The 17,079-nt window shown below is 37.5% G+C and overlaps 3 protein-coding genes across 3 annotated transcripts in view; 2 read left to right on the forward strand and 1 right to left on the reverse strand.

The window, feature by feature from the left end:
• The window catches only part of LOC139943832 (uncharacterized), a 50,847-nt gene extending 50,185 nt beyond the window's left edge, over positions 1-662 (forward strand). Inside the window, exon 44 of the mRNA XM_071940664.1 lies at positions 338-662. Coding sequence (XP_071796765.1) covers positions 338-364 — 27 coding nt within the window. The 3' untranslated portion in view covers positions 365-662. The remainder of the gene's footprint in view (positions 1-337) is intronic.
• On the forward strand, positions 396-1,592 carry LOC139944121 (uncharacterized). The gene is made up of 3 exons (XM_071941082.1): positions 396-450; positions 826-1,065; positions 1,213-1,592. The coding sequence occupies exons 1-3, from the start codon at positions 396-398 to the stop codon at positions 1,590-1,592; spliced, it is 675 nt and encodes a 224-aa protein (XP_071797183.1).
• LOC139943819 (uncharacterized) overlaps positions 800-17,079 on the reverse strand; it is a 101,931-nt gene continuing 85,651 nt past the window's right edge. Inside the window, exons 74-83 of the mRNA XM_071940645.1 lie at positions 16,185-16,673; positions 15,387-15,500; positions 14,287-14,409; positions 13,790-13,915; positions 12,789-12,908; positions 12,381-12,476; positions 10,409-10,525; positions 9,033-9,195; positions 7,969-8,076; positions 800-5,976 (exon numbers count right to left, since the gene is read on the reverse strand). Coding sequence (XP_071796746.1) covers positions 5,895-5,976; positions 7,969-8,076; positions 9,033-9,195; positions 10,409-10,525; positions 12,381-12,476; positions 12,789-12,908; positions 13,790-13,915; positions 14,287-14,409; positions 15,387-15,500; positions 16,185-16,673 — 1,538 coding nt within the window. The 3' untranslated portion in view covers positions 800-5,894. The remainder of the gene's footprint in view (positions 5,977-7,968; positions 8,077-9,032; positions 9,196-10,408; positions 10,526-12,380; positions 12,477-12,788; positions 12,909-13,789; positions 13,916-14,286; positions 14,410-15,386; positions 15,501-16,184; positions 16,674-17,079) is intronic.

Consider the following 17,079-nt stretch of genomic DNA (forward strand, 5'->3'; position numbering starts at 1 on the left):
TTGTGTTTTGTCGGTGCCCCCCACTGCTGCCGTGAATGTTTGAACTGTTCATGTTTTAGAAAACATGTTGGTCACAAACGGCTTGTACCAAAATACCCATAGCTATCGCAAACAGACGCAAGGTTTTGCCTACAACTTCCATTCACATAAAGAGGTCAAAAGTAAAGGTCGTGTTCGGATATGACATTTTTTCAAATGTAGTACGTGTATGTAATTAAACATAGTATACCAATTTCTATAAAAAAAATGTTAAAGAACTCCTTTTCAGAAATCCCTTTGTTACTTGTTTTGAAAGCCATGAAATCTAATCTGAGCTTTTATGTTTATTCATTTGTAGATTTACGAGACATCAGTTCTCTCCTAGAATTTTGGCGCCACGGAACCGTAGTTTGAAGATGACTTGCAACCTACACTGGGTAACTACACTGTCTGATGTTATACCAATAATGAGTAGGTGTCAACTAAGCCGCTTAGTGTTGAAAGAAAATTAAAGTTAGGTGGAATGATTTGCCAAAGGAGTTTGTATGGGGTGAATGAAGGTGGCCAAGTTTTTCTAAGTTTAGTTTAAAACTGCAGAAAATAGTTAATGGCCTGACGTTTCGACCCTAGCAGAGTCTTTCTCGAAGGCTAAATGACAACACAACAAACATGAACAGGTAACTAAGTGAAACACAAGCAGTGAGGTGGAAATACATGAACGGGGTTAGAAAGCATACAGAAAAAAGCAGGGGTAAACAATGAATAGGGGGACAAAAAAAGGGGGGGGGGGTGAAGGGACTGGAGGAGCCAAACTGTCCGACCTTGATTTTGCTGATGATATTGCAGCATTGTCCGACAGTACCCAGGGTCTCCAGACTGTAATGGACTCCATCAGTGATGCCTCAGCTAGACTGGGTCTTATGATCAGCAGAAAGAAAACGAAAATCATGCTTTCAGGTGATCACCAGACAACACCTGACATTCTCGTTGGGCAAGATAAAGTTGATGTAGTGGATGACTTTACCTACCTGGGAAGTTCCATCAACAGCCAGGGATCAATGGATCATGAAATCAGCTGCAGAATAGGTAAAGCCTCCGCAGCGTTCAACCAGCTTAATAAGATCTGGACAAGCAAGAAGTTCTCTCTTCAAACCAAGCTTCGCTTCTACAATTCCAACGTGCTATCTACTTTACTCTATGGTTGCGAAACTTGACACTTAAAATCAAGTCAAGAGAAGAAACTTGATGCATTCGACTCAAGATGCCTAAGGAAGATCTTGGGCATTAAGTGGGATGCCTTCGTCCGCAACGAGGTCAGAGATCGATCACAACAAACTCCAGTGTCCAATACAATCTGTGGGCGGCGCATGAACTGGCTGGGCCATGTTTCGCGGCTCCCCCCTTCGAGACTCGCCAATCAAGTCCTGTGGTGGAACCCGCCGGGAAGGAGGAGGAGAGGCCGACCTAAAATGAACTGGCACCAGACCATCCAGCGGGACCTTCATAGGGTCAATAGAGGCTGGAGCGACGTCAGGTCACTGACTGCCGACCGATCTGCCTGGAGAGCGTTGGCTGCCTCATGCGTCGGACGACGCAGGAGCCCCCAAGTCTAAGTAAGTAAGTGAAGGAAAGGGACTGGCTTGACCACAAGTTTAAAACTGTGTTTTAAACTGAACTTCGATAGTCAAAAAGTATACTAAGAATGTACCTTAATATTACGCCTTATATTGAAAAGAAATAATTTGGGATTGGATGTTTTGGTATAGTTGCGGGAAAACATTTGTTTTATTTGCACTTTGTTTAGGTGTTCAAGCAATAACTAAATGTTGGTGTTTTGTTAAGGTGTTAATTTGGGGGATATTTGTTGTTATTTAAAAAAGGTTTATTCTGCTGTGTAACCCGTTCTCAAACAAAAATATGTTGCGAAAGTTTTAAAAAATCACCAAAATTTGCTTGCAATATTAGACTTAAAACATGCTGGGGAAAATCTATCAATATGATTATGTCAATTGGTGTAAAATAAAAGTATTTTAAATTTATTATTTCTATAACATTTTAATTTCCTTAACTCCTGGACTACGTCGACGGCGGTTTGCGGAAGGACTTGCAGAGTCTACCCGTACCATGGACCTTCTCCCACCAACTATAGATATTAGAGTCATTCTTGCAGTGAGTCATTCTTGCAGTGAGTCTGCGCAGTGCCAATAATAGCCTATCATCCCGGCTGGGTTCCAGGACCTCTCGTTTTAGAAACAGTACTGATCCGTATTTTGTTTACTTACTAAATAGGTAGTTGCTTCCGTTTGTGCGTTTTGTTGGTGGTTTATTTATGTCTCTTTGATGTAGCTTCCAATAGGCATATATTTTTTAAATGTAAACTGTATATTTTTATATGAAAACTATTTTTGTATAAAAATCTTTTTTTTTTTAAATACTGTAATTGGCCTTTGGCCACGAGTGTAAAAAACAATAAACCAAACAAAAACATCGGATATTTTCATCTTGCATATAGATTAGAGGGCGCTATCAGCTTACGAATATGGACCATGTGAGAGGTCAACGATACATTTGGGAAGATCCGGCTATCCGATCGTGCTGGTATCTGACCCTTAAGTGTGATATCGGGGGCCAATTTCATAGCACTGCTAAGCACAAAAATTTGCTTAGCATGAAATTTTGCCCTCGATAAAAACCAGAATTACCAACCAAGTTTCCACGTGGTTTTGAGGATAAACAAAGAATAGCTGAATACAAGTAACAAGCAATATGAAACAAATGGAAATAATGGTTGGTAATCCTGTTTTTATCAAGGAAGAAATTTCATGCTAAGCAAATTTGTGTGCTTAGCAGCACTATGAAATTGGGTCCTGATGTTCAGGCTAACATGCATGTAGCTCTCGATTACAGGCCACTAGATGTGGTATAGTTGCCCCGAGTTTTAAAAATAATACTTGGCAGAAAGAACATCAGTTTAAGACGAAATGTATTTAGAATCAAACAAATCAATTACCATTATTACTTGGTCCAATACATTGACAAATTTTCAGAGTTAAAAATAGATAGACTGACAGTTTGTGTGTCGCAGCTGATGTCTTTTTTATATATGTAGCCATTTTAATGTAGTTGAATACAATTGCTCTAGCAGCAACTCAAAATTTAACAAACATAATCTGCCAAGTACAGATTTAAAATGAAGCATTAGAAAAATAAATAAACTTTACAAAATTGATGAGGTAGGCCCTACTTTTTAACAAGTTTCATTAAGTGAACTTTGTATCCAATCCATATTCCTTAACAATATGGACAAATGAAGTGTGCATTATTTCTACGATAAGGCGTCAATTTACTTCTATTTATCAGCATTAATTTGAAGGTAATGGAATTTTGTTGAGTGTTATGGAAAGGGTAATGTGTGTCGCCCTAAAATTGCGCCTGGATATTCATTTGTCAGTAGGTCTTTACCTTGTAAAAAAAACCAAGGTAATTTTGCGGTCAATTTGTTCAAATCACAAAGCCAGAAAAGTGAACCATTTATAACATTTTCTGCATCTTTCACAGTCATTGACAAAATCACACGCTTACGCCATCCTACTTAAACAGTCAGTATGTTTTATAGTAGCGAGCAATACAGGGGATTTGTGAATTAAAGCCAGAGTTATCCAAGGCCCAAACTTCGTGTATCACAACTTATATACACAATAACAAACCTGTGAAAATTAGGCTCAATCGGTCATCGGAGTCGGGAGAAAATAATGGGAAACCCCACCCTTGTATCCGCGCGTTTCGCCGTGTCATGACATGTGTTTAAAATAAACCCCTAATTCTCGATATCGAGAATTGATATTGTTTTAATGTTTTCTAAAAAAGTAAAGAATTTCATGGAATAATATTATTTCAAGAGAAGTCTTTCACCATTACCTTCTGTAAACCCGGTAAGTTATTTGATTTGTAAATCTGTGAACCCTTTTTTTTTTCTTCTGTACCGAAAGTATCAAATGGCTTTAAAAGATTCGTTTTTACAAATCCAAACTCATGTAGATATAACCATATAACATATAATTTGTGTTAATGATGTTTTGGTAAACACAGTTCTCTCTCACATGGCATAAACAGACAGGTACGTTTTGTCGATTGTCACCAATAATGGTTTCTGCGAATTGGTTACCTACTGGCAAATGACTGCAACAGTTATTGGTTTATGACAGCCAAAAGGAATCCTAGAAGTGGCCCCTTTGCACATAGTAAACAACTTTAATGCATTCAAAAAATGGTATGAAATACAAGATATGAAATAACACCCATAACGCCCATGGGACTGGTATACTAGGCTAGGCGGTGATGTTGGTGTGTCAATTTCTGGGTCAATGCTTCAACTCGGACTAAACAGGGCATTCGCAGGTGTTATAGGTATGGTATTATTGGGAACTTTTGACAAACAAAATTGTCGGAGTAAAGATAAATTACCTCAGGATGATAATATAAATGAGACTGTCGACTGTCTGAGATAACTTTTACCAAGATCAAAACAAGATTCATAAGTTTTTCATTGTTCCGTATTTTTACAAGCTAAAAACTAAATAAAAATAGGCCTACTTTAAAATTATAAAAACGGTACTCAGACGATATAAGTGGTTCGAAAATTGTATATGCCTTCTGATGATAGCAGAGCAAATTACAATTTAAGAGAAAACTTGTATAAGCGAAAGGTTTAATTATTTTAAAGGAAATAAAAACTGCCATTTATGTGGAATGTTAAATAAGGCAATCAAAACAAAAAATCTGTAAAATTTCCCTTTTAAATTGAGTTTGTGTAACATAATATTGTGAAGTTTATAGCCTGTGAAGTATGTCCAATAAAATCGAAAATATACTTGGGCCTCCTTAAAGAAGACAAATTGTTATTTTAACGGGTTTAATAAATTATGTACAATGGGCATCTGATTTGTCGGTAGGCCTATAATAAATTCATTTCTCGAAAACGTACCAGTTTCATGTTATCTCAAAAAACAAATCGGTAAAATCGCATTGACTTCCACATTTTGTTGCGAAAGTTCATTTTACCATAAAAGTATTGCACATCAGCCTGCTCTAAACAGGACATGGATAAACAAATTTAAAACACCCCCCCCCCCCCCGACAATATCAAAACAATCACGTGTTTGACTACTCTTTTAAATGTGATGATTATTCAGAATCAGAAATGGACCTATTTGCTTTGTGTACCTACGTCCGGCGCATTTATAATTTACCTGAACTATTTTCCATAATTCACACATCTTCAACAAATCAAGAGAAAATCCTTAAGTCCTCTAGCAAATTACTAACAATAACTTTCTTGTTGTAGATACACACATAATATATACAAAAGCTGCAATTTACACACAAAAACGAATTTAAGCAGCCAATAAAGGATGATCTCAAATGTATAGACATTACAGTTTTCTAATAGCTGGAGTCCATAGGAAACATAAAAAAATATAACGAGTCTCTTACCTCACATTAAAACATGGTAAAAATGTTTTTCTACAGAACGCTTTTAGCCAAATTTCTGAAAAACGTGGGGTCAAACAAACCTGCGCGACAAAGGAATTGTGACGTCAGTGGCGGCTATTTGGTGTGGAAAATAGCGCCCTCAGTTTGCCAAAGCTGGAGAACTGTGCTCACACCGAATTAGGGGAATATCGTCACTGGCGTCAAGAGGTCATTATAAAAGATAAGCCGAAGCCGTTTTTGACTCTCGGCTGAAAAAGTTGCGCGGCTGGGTGTATTTTTGACTTGAGTTATTCGTTACTAAATGCAAATTTTGAGAGTAAAATGGTTATTAACCGGTATCTACGATGTCTATTTGGCCATAAAAAGGTAATAGGTGAAATTGAGATCATCCTTTATTGGCTCTTTAAAAATGAGTAGAATATTTAGATGTTACTCGTCGGCATTTCATCAGTGCTGACCGGCCAGGGCTCTTCCCGCGCATTCAGATGAGTTACATTCGTTGCGCTACAAGAATAAAACAAAAAGAGAAATATAAGAAAAGAGCAATGAATACGAGACAAATCAAAATGTGAACCGGCTGTTATTTAAAACTTGGTGTTTATTTCAAGCTAATAAGCTGGAAAGCCAGGTTTCTCTGTTGAAAGGGATTGGAAGACTAGCAGGTCCAATAACTTAATGTAAGAAGGAAAGGAAATGTTCATGCCAATTTGACTAATGTTTCAAACAAAACTGTGTCCTAGACCACTGAGGGCAGGTCTACTAAAACAACACATCAAAATGTCATAGAGAAAACAAAGGATTACATAAGAAATACCAAAATAGGCTAAGGGCAAGTTTGATCAATGTTCAAAAAGGACAACAATATATCAAGATGCTAAGGTAGACTAGTCACATGTCTAACTACAAAATCAAAACACTTCAGGAAAACACACAAATATTATCGAGGTCATAGAGAAAAGACCAAGAGTCTATACGCTAAGGTACACTAATGACAAGGCTAAACTACAAATCATACCAATATGCAGAAATGACAAAAATATTATATCTGAGCAAAACATAAATACTCAGAAAGAACACAAATATTATATCAAAGATAAAAACAAAATAATTTCATATCTAACTGCAAAACACAAATATGCAGAAAGAACACAAATATTATATTCGAGACACTAAGACAGATTAATGGCAAGTATTATAATAACAAAACATAAATATGCGGAAAGAACACAAAATATTATATCTGAGATAAAGACAAACTTATGGCAAGTCTAACTCATAACACAAATAATATGCAGAAAGAACACAAATATTATATTTGAGATAAAGACAGACTAATAGCAAGTATAATCACCAAACATCAATAAAGAAGAAAAGTAGAAAAAGTTACTAAGACGAGCTGCAGAAAAGAATACAAACAAAACATCAATATTACAGAGAGGACAAAAAACATTATGTAATTAAAAGATCAGATGTGTGTTCAAGCAAACCCAACTTTTTCTCTACCAATACAGGCAAGCCTGTACTGAGGGTTATCAATTAAGTTTATCATTTTATTATTCTAAGTACATTTTTTGTAAGTTCTTAATTTGTAGTTTGTTATTATCAACACGAATTGATTGGCAGATACAAAAACAAAAACAAATTTGGTCAACCAAGTATTTAAAAAAATGTAGTACCATTTCAAGATTTGTTCGTGGCAGTATGCAACTTTGGTCAGAACAATATTATGCAATTGTGCAATTTACTTTTCAGTTATTCAATTGTGAAAAACGCTACATTTGTAAACATCATAAAACTTTTTTTCAGTTGGGGATGTATTTTGTAATACCTTCTTGTAATGTCTGTTTTGAAATAAAGAGAATAAAGTAAGTTCTTCATTTTAAAAAGTGTACAATTTTTTTCGAGACAGGGACACTGTACAAAGAAACTTTCAGGGCAGTAATAAATGTTAATTATGACAACTAATATTTTCAAGTTAAGCAGAAAGACACACTACTAAGCAGTTTTGGGCTGTTTTCAATTTTGAATTAAATTTTTGCCAATTCTATAACAAGCAGAATAACACTGTGCTAAGCAGTTTTCTCGCCAGTATTCAAATTTGACAAATTTTATGATGTAGCAGAATGACTATAATCCTTTTACCCAAACCTTATAGTGTTGTAGCATTGTGTCCACCATATCTCAAAAAGGCTTATGTTTGCTAAAGCAGTATTCAATGTTCAGTCAAACAATGAACCAATTCTACGCAAAGCAAAATGACCCAAGCAGTTTTCTTGGCAGTATTGAATCTTGAATTTGATAATGTGACATTTCTCTGCTAAGCAGAATGACACTGCTAAGCAGAATGACAATGCTAAGCAGAATGACACTGCTAAGCAGAATGACACTGCTAAGCAGTTTTCTTGGCTGTTTTCAATATTGAATCCAAAGTTTGCCCATTCTACGGTAAGCGGAAAAGATACTAAGCAGGTTTTGTTTTGGCAGTAGCTTGCTAACCCTGTTTGAGGTAAGAGTATGTTACCCATCTCCATCTCTCGAGGCTGCGAGTCCACGAAACGGTTGTTTTCCTCGTAGTCTGTCAAATGGTTCTTATCCTCGTAGTACCTGCATTTAAAATGTTAAGGATGATGAGAAGTACTTATTTTTTAAGAGTACATTTATTCCAGAGGAAAACCCACGCAATCAAGTAGGGACTGAAAACCCAACCCACACAGTGGCTCCAGTGGGATTCGAAACCACTCTCCCAGAGGTGGAAGGTGAGTAAAAAAACAACTACGCCAACTCGAACAACCCAACCGTTTCCAGTTTCAAACAAATTTGCTCAATTTTGGAACTCGAGCTCTGGTGTTTCTATTCAGTAGTGTGTGGGTTGGAGTCCCGTTCGTGACTTGTGTACCTGAGCAAGACTGTTAACTATAATTGTTATTCTCCAACAAGGAGTAAATTGGTATGCACCTTTGAGGGCAGAGATGGTTCTTGTGATTAAATTAGCTTAGTAGCGTCATATTTGTTGCACAGGCTGTACACTCACAAGAGAGTGGAAATGGTTGAAAGTATTGATACAATGGGCTAATGACCAGGGGTTACAATGTTGGAAGCGCTTTAAAGCCATTGGACCCTATCGGTAAACAGTGTTCTCCAAGGCCCACACTTTGTGTACCACAACTTCTATATCAAATAACAAACCTGTGAAAATTTAGGCTCAGTCGGTTATCGGTGTCGGGAGAAAACAACGGAATTACCCACCCTTGCTTCCGCGCGTTTCGCCGTGTCATGACATGTGTTTCAAATAAATCCGTAATTCTCGTTAACGAGAATTAATATTGTTTTGCTGTTTTCTCGAAAAAGTAAAGCATTTCATGGAATAATATTTCAAGAGAAGTCTTTCACCACTGCCTTCTGTAAACCCTGTAAGTTATTTGTAAATCTGTGAACTTTTTTATTTTTGCCTGAACCGAAAGGGTCCAATGGCTTTAAGACGCCCTTCGAGTGTGTAAAGCACTATAAAAAACAGGATTCATATTACTATGATTGGATTAAACTGTCACGATGCGACTCACCGGTTGTCGTAAGACTTCCAGGACCTCAGCGCGATGAAGATGAGGAGTAGGAGAAGCAGAAGAGCCAGAACACTGATGAGGATGATCCAACCTATGCCGAGGGTCTGGCCGGTGCTTGATCCAGTGCCGTCACTGTTGGCACTCAGCTGAGACGTGTTCGGATCTGAGGTACGAGATGTGAAAAACAGTTGTTGAAATTGAGGCAATGAGAAGGAAAGCAGGGGTCAATTTTCAAATGAGTCCTAACTTAGACGTAAATTAGTCATAACTTAGGACTATTCCTAACTTAGGACTAGTCTTAACTTAAGACTAGTCCTTACTTAAGACTAGTCCTAACTTAAGACTAGTCATAGGGCCCTTTAGGAGTTATTAAAAATTTGAGATAAGACTAGTCTTAACTCTCTGTGAAATCCACCCTAGGAAGGACTGGCGCCGATTTCACAAAGAGTCGACATTTGATCTTAACTGCAAATCAATCGTAGTTGCTTAGTTAAGTGTGATGACAAAATACAAATCACTATGGTAATACTGACAATTTGTCTTGTGATGGATTATATTGCTCTGGAAGTCGGCCCCTGGACATGCAACTTCGTATACAACTTCTATTTTCAGATAATCTACTTTGGGTACAACAGGGATTCCATACCTTACTCAACCAATTTATTTTCATAATAAAAAAAAGTATGTGAAAATGCTGCGCATAAGCAATATGTAAAACACGGCAAAAGGCAAATATAGTAATAAAATAGTATATCAAGTGCCCGGAAGCTTGTTTCTTCATAAATGTATTATTATTATTATTAACATTAATAATTTGAAACAATGGAGGGTGAACACATTACAGAGATTACAGAGATGAACAAAAGTCACAAAGGGGTCTAGATAAATACATACAGAAAAGGGGTAAAATTGCATGTAAACAGCATTTATCGATGTCTTCCAGACACACAAAGTAAAGTTTTGTCCCAGTACTAGACTCATACATTCATAAACATTTATTTACATACTTTTAAGAAATATAATGATGAACACATGTAGTTATGGAGTAAAGCAAAGGTAACAATATGCATGATAAATGAAATAAATAGAGTATAGGGCTGTTTTGATCAGCAGAAGCTTGTAGAAAACAGCGCCCCCCTAAAAAAAAATATTTAAAAAAACCAGACACATAAACAACAGGATAAACAAACATAAGGGAAAACTGTGATTCCACCTTCCAGCTAATGATATTCATATTTATACACACGTAATTATAAGCATTAGTTCAGGCTTTTAAAAATGTACAATGAGGCAATGAAAAACAAAGGATTGCCTAGGATCTAAAAGAGTTATATTGTACAATTTTTGCATTTTCATTTTTTAGTGGTTGGTCTGACCTCTGAAACTGCAGGTTGCTCCGGAGAAGCCAGTCAAGCAGACACAGCTGAAGAAGTTTTCCCCATCGATGCATCTTCCTCCATTTTTACAAGGATTGCTCAAGCATTCATTTATATCTAGAAATTCCAAGGAAAATCAATATTGAAATGATTCAGATCGGTTGCCTAATTAAAGACAAAGTGTAGGCTTGTCAGTTAAAGGTACCTGACACTATTGGTAATTATTTGAAACAATTGTAACCATAAAAGTGTACTTGGTTATGAGCATGGGAGAGCTGTTGATAGTGTAAAACATTGTGAGAAACGGCTCCCTCTAAAGCAACATAGTATTATTTAAAGGGTAAATTTTTGCTAAAATATTAAAAGACTTCAGGCCTGAAGTACTTTATTAGGCATCTGAAAGCACACAAGTTTAGTGTTTTTTCTTTCATTATTCTCTTGAAATATTTCTGACCAAATGAGTCAAAATTTGTTTTGTATTCATATATGCGGGATACACCAAGTGAGAATACTATAATAATAATAATAATATAATAATAAGACTTGTAATGCACACATATCCACCCTGCTGGGTGTTCAAGGCTGGTCTTTGACAATGGGAGACTTTCAAACGCAAGGTGGCAGCAGATTTACCGGGTAAATTTCCATTGTTTAAGTAGTTCTGAACATGCGCATAATTCTGAGAACAATGGCTTAACCCGGTAAGTCTGCTGCCACCTATCATCCTAGAAAGTCTCATATTACCAAAGGTGTCCATGTCTTTAAAGGTTTTATACAGAATTGGTAAGGCCAAACAAAATCATTGTTGTGTCTTTGAAACCTTACTGATGGTGATGTTCATCGTAGAACAATATTTTCTGATAAATATTTTCAAAAGAAGTCATATTCCAGGAAAAGTGTTTCTGTAAAGCTAACAAAAGGATGTAACAGCTGGCTTCATTTTTTACAACCAAAATTAGCGACACTTTGGTTCCGTGCTTGCTAAAAAATGTGAATGGTTTTTTACACTTTTTTCCCCGCCTCAACAAATGAATTATGCCAATTTTTTCACTGGTTTTAAATAGTTTGAAAGTCGTGGAAATTACTGAAGAAAAAACTTGTGGTTTATCTTAACTGCCACAATTAATTTAAAGAGGCAAAAATAAAAACATAAAAATATAATGCCTGGAAACACAAACAAATTCCAATGAATTATACTGAGTACTGAACTTAAGCCTACTTTATACTGTCCGTTTTTTCTTACCAGTGTTGAAATAAGTTTTGGTAAATGGGATAGTGGCGGGAAATAAATACTCGACTCGGAGGGTCACGATTCCTCAGTGTCAAATCTCAGTTATGACAGACAAGTCTGAGTCAACTCATGAGTCACCAAAAGTGTGACTCGTCAAGTTGGACTCTGGAGTCTGGCTCCTGAACTCCAATTCCACAACAATACTTGTAGAGGCAATGATACCCAACCTCGCTATCATGGGCAGCACACCGTATCATGCTAGCTCTGCGTAAGTCTCCAACCCCTGGGAGGGAAACTCTGGTCCGTGTCTTTGATTGGCTATCATATACGCGCAAAATATGAAACGCCGTGCGTCTTCAAAAAGCTCTTTAGGCCGAAATACGTGCGTATAAAGATGTACGTATTCACGTTTTTTGTCACACAACACTGAACGCCAAGGCAAGTTTAGGACTTTTATACACACAGCACATCCAGCGTGTGCGTTACTAACGCCCAACACAGAACGGATCAACCACAGGACTAATTGTAATATCCCATATATTTTGATATTTTGGAGTTACACTTCCAGGGGTTATGGTCGAGCAAGGCATGCTGGGAAAAAATGGAGCGGCGAGATTGATCACCCCTGGAAACGAGGTTGAATGATACCTCACAGGATTGTTCTCGCCAGAAAAAGACAAGCGATCACGTATTAAAGTTGATGCTACTCGTGCCAGACTCGGCAATTAAGTTAGTACTCACTGACTTCACAGAACTGTCCGGTGAAACCTTTGCTACATATGCAGTTGTTGGCTCCAAAACAAATACCTCCATTCTGGCAGATACAATCTTGAGTTGCTGTCACCAACAAAGAGAGAGAGAACAAAAATTGTAAATCTTTGACATTTAAAAAAAAAGGCAATGGGGAACAAAAAGTCTTCACTTAACATAGGATATGGAAGGTTTTTAAAATTTGTATACTCACCACTTACTGCTAGAAACAAAAGAAATGTAAACAAGGAACTACATTAAAAAAATAAAAATAAATCATTTCCCTGGGTCCTTAAAAGAACATTCTCTGAGTTAAGACAATGGACAGTTGAACGGCATGCCAAAATCCTCAACAACAAAAAAGGCTCGAAGTGGTCCAGGGACAAAATTATCACCCACCTATTTCGCAGAATGTGCCGATATAACCGCCAGGACAATTGCACACGACGTTTCCTGTAGCGTCCGAACAGACTCCCCCATTGTAGCAGGGTGGTGGTGTCCTTGCACAAAGGGCTAAAGCTGCAGAGCAAATGATTAGTCAAGAAGTTTAATAAATAGGGCTGGATGTCTACAGATATATAAGGAATTTCCAAACAGTGTCTGAAACTTTAAAGTGAATTTTTTCATCAAGACATAAGTTTTGTGGTGTTATTGAAAATCTTAGTTTATCTAATTCGCAAACTACAAGTTAAACACTATTGTCATGTCAACAAGGTAAGTTTATATGATAGACACAATCTTTGCGGGCAACTTGGGTTTTGGCTTCTGGCTGCCTCAAGCATTCTGATTTGTCTACAGAGCCAAGTTAATGATGATGTTTAATATGCTTATCACATGGTGTCAGATGGGATTAAAATCCCTGCAAAGTTAAGAAATTGGAATGATTGAAACCTCCGTGTGCTTTGAGACTAGACTGCACGAATTCAACAGAGGGCGACAAACAATAAAATTGATAAGCATATTGTACTTTTATCATTACAGTTCTCTGACCAATCTTGGAAGAAATTTAAAAGAATTTAAAAGAGGAATTTTAAACTATGAGTCCTGAGTGATGCTCGCGAATTTTTTTGCATTTTTCATAGGAATGCATTCAAATGATGACTTTCTTTGACCATATAAATGGTCGTCTTTTTACTGTGTGACACCATGGGGAAGTATTTTCATATGGGAAGTAAACAATTGTAAATCAGTGTGCCACACAATAGGTTAATATGTACAAATGTAAGATTTTGTAATCACAATGTGTCTTGTGAAAGAGAACCTCAGTTCGAAAACATCTTGTCTTGGTGTCAAATAATTGATTTGTTGAACTAGTTGTTTTTGCGTGATACTACACTTTTTTAGCATGCTATTTTGACAAACTTTTACACTATAGCACAATGTGTTATTGTACAACTCACCAGATTCGCATAGTGTCCCCGTGTAACTTTGTGAGCAAATACACAAGAACCTTCCGTCAATGACATCCACACATTGAGCTCCGTTGAAACAGGGGCTGCTCTGGCAGGATCTGGTGCCAGTTTGGACTGAAAGATAAAAACAACGGGGTTCAATGTGGGGAAACAATGTATAATAATTTAATAAAAACTTATAGCGTACACATATCCACCGATAGAGTGCACATGGCACTTACAATATAAGTTATCACACAAGCGCGAGTGGAATACGGAAAAATATAGCACTTCTGCGTCCCATATCCACTGAGGCCAAAGGCCGAGTTTGATATGGGACGCAGACGCGCTATATTTTCCGTAATTCCACGAGCGCGCATGTGATAACGTATTTATCTTCAAGCAAACTTGGCGCAACATAGAACACACTTTAACAAAAATTAACAAATTTACACATCGAAAATTATGGAATAGTTGGCATTGGTCCTATAACCAACAATAATTACCAGTTTGTTGGCAGTTAGCTCCGGTATATTGCTGTAGACAACTGCAGACATAGGACCCATCAGTCACTGTATGGCAAGTCCCTCCATTAAGGCACACAGTACCTTGGCACTGAGTGGAAGTAACTGTAAGCATAACAGTAACCCATAACTGTTAGTGTGACGACCTTCCCCTGAGACTACCCACTTTGAAAACAAAGATCATGAAAGCAGTTCATACAGTTCTGGGGGGAAGTAGCTGTAAGCCTCCAAGAGCAAGTTTGAGTGTGCACAATGGTTAACTAAAGGTTGACCTTTTTTACTCAAACCCAGGCTGGTCGACCATTTGGAACCAGCCTCGAGCCCATGGTTGCTTCACTGGTCCCAACAGCATGTTCCATTCTAACATGTGTTAAGCGCAGAAGGGAACCAGTGACACTTTAGCGAAAAGGTGGAAGGTTGATTAGACTAGCTACCAACGAGTCGTGCGGGTGAGTACGTCACTGCGCATGTGCGTTGCTAGTCTGTGGTCGACCACTGATAGTGGACTAAATGTGCGCACTCGAACTTGCTCCTATCTGTAAGTGTGATATCATTCCGTTGAGACTAACCACCATGAGAACAAAGATTATAAGCAGTTTATACAATTCTGGGGAAAAGTAGCTGTAGGCCCAACAATAATAGTCATCCTATCAGGGCCCAATTTCACAGAGCTGCTTAGCACAAAAATTTGCTTAGCGTGAAATTTGTTCCTTAATTAAAACAGAATTACCAACCAAATGTTTATTTGTTGCATTTCGCTTGTTACTGGTATTTAGCAATAGGTTGCTTATCCTTAAGATCACGTTGAAATTTGGTTGATAATCCTGTTTTTTATCAAGAAAGAAATTTCATGATAAGCAAATTTTTGTGCTTAGCAGCTCTATGAAATTGGGCACTGTAAGTGTGATATCATTCCATCGGGACTAACCACCATGAGAACAAAGATTATAAGCAGTTTATACAATTCTGGGGGAAATTACATTGGTTTTCAAACTTTGCATAATTGGGAAAACAATCTACAACCCAGGCCTGTTAGGACAAGTTTAACATTGTACATTCTCGTTTGGATAAAGTATGCTCACCAAGTTCACAGTTTGGTCCCTGTCGCCCTGCTGTACAAATACAGACGTAGCCGTTGATGACATCGCGGCACTCCCCGCCGAACTGACATGGGGAGCTTGAACATTCATCCACATCTTTAACAACAAAGTTTTTACCATCAACAAAATATCAATGATAATGGACAAAATGGAATATTTTAAAAGACACATGACTCCAAAAGTTTGTACTATAGTACAAGTCAAGGAAATAGCATTTCAAATTCTCATACATTCACCATTGTTTACTTTGATTGCAAGAACCAAAATGAGGAAATTTAAACATGACCATATGCACCATGTGAAAGGTTTTATCTTTGTTTTCAGTAAAATATTACAAAATAATTATACCCTTAAAGGCAATGGACATTGGTAATTGTCGAAGACCATTATGCTCACTTGGTGTATCCTGTCATCATATATTGCCAAAATAACAAATCTGTGACAGTTTTGACTCAAAGAAAAAACACCCATGTTGCACAAGTTTGTGTGCTTTCAGGTGCCTAATAAAAGGCTTCAGGCCTAAAGTTTGTATTATTACTTTGGTGATAAATAACCACTTTCTTAAAAACCACAATAGTTCAGAGGGAGCCCTTTCTCACAATGTTTTATACTATCAACAGCTCTCCATTGCTTGTTACCAAGTATGTTTTTATGCTAACAATAATTTTGAGTAGTTACCAATAGTGTCCAGTTTTTAAGGAAAACCAATGGCAAATACTAAGACAATTTCTACTTAAAGTTTTTACGATAATACAAAGATAAAAACTGACAATTATTTACTTATTTCACATCTGTCTCCACTGTAGCCTCCCCGACAGACGCAGTAGATGGACCCCTGATCCCCACGTATAACACACATGCCTCCATTAGCACAGAGTCCCGCGTCGCACTGCGATACCACAGCTCCGGCCAACGGCACATCCTTTACCGTGATCGAGAACCCCTTCCCAGTCTGCCAATGATCCGACGTGAACTTCAGCCACGTGTTGGCATCGTCGATGAAGAACGGTGCGATGAGCCCCGTGCCGGACTCTCGCATGACGATGGAGGCCACGTCGGCCGGGTTGTTCCCGTGACCAATCTGGACGATATCCTGTTCGCATTCTGTTTCCAGGTCGTCGATGGTGAAGCTGACTCGTCGATTCGTAGAGGAGGCTATGATGTTGTAGAGGCAGTTCAGGTTATCCATGTAGTTGTGAGGGTAATTGGGGCTTGTGATACGAATCTCCTGACCCTCGGTCAGAGTGTACTGTTCATTACAGTTTGAAGCTTTGGATATAGGAGGAAGAAGAGAAATGTTAGTTTCCATTTGAAGAGATATTACAAAAGCCGTGAACAATTGTCAACATGAAACTGGTACACAAATTATAAGAGTGCAATCTAATGACTGATTTTAATATACTGTATAATAAAATCATCCAATAGATTAAAAGCAACACAAAATAGCGTTTAAAATTCAATAGTTCATTATAAAACCTGAGCTTTCTAGATAATAATAGTAAGTTGAATCTGGTGCCCGAATCTATCAATAAGGTACTCAAAGCGATTGAACAGACAGAAACATTTGAAGACAGGATTTTCTTTTTCTTTTTTTTTTTTTTTTGTATGATACCAAATTTATGTAGCACTTATGGTGCGGCGGTGCATTCAGCAGCCACTGCCAGGAACATCATAG

This window comes from Asterias amurensis, chromosome 11 (assembly GCF_032118995.1).
Source record: "Asterias amurensis chromosome 11, ASM3211899v1".
NCBI classification, from domain to species: Eukaryota; Metazoa; Echinodermata; class Asteroidea; order Forcipulatida; family Asteriidae; genus Asterias; species Asterias amurensis.

Excerpts from the sequence above, each read along its gene's own strand:
- LOC139944121 (XM_071941082.1), top strand. The coding sequence starts at position 396 with ATGACTTGCAACCTACACTGGGTAACTACACTGTCTGATGTTATACCA. Across the intron at positions 451-825 it reads TGATGTTATACCAATAATGA|CATTGTCCGACAGTACCCAG; the intron begins GTAGGTGTCAAC and ends ATGATATTGCAG. Across the intron at positions 1,066-1,212 it reads TGAAATCAGCTGCAGAATAG|AGAAGAAACTTGATGCATTC; the intron begins GTAAAGCCTCCG and ends AATCAAGTCAAG.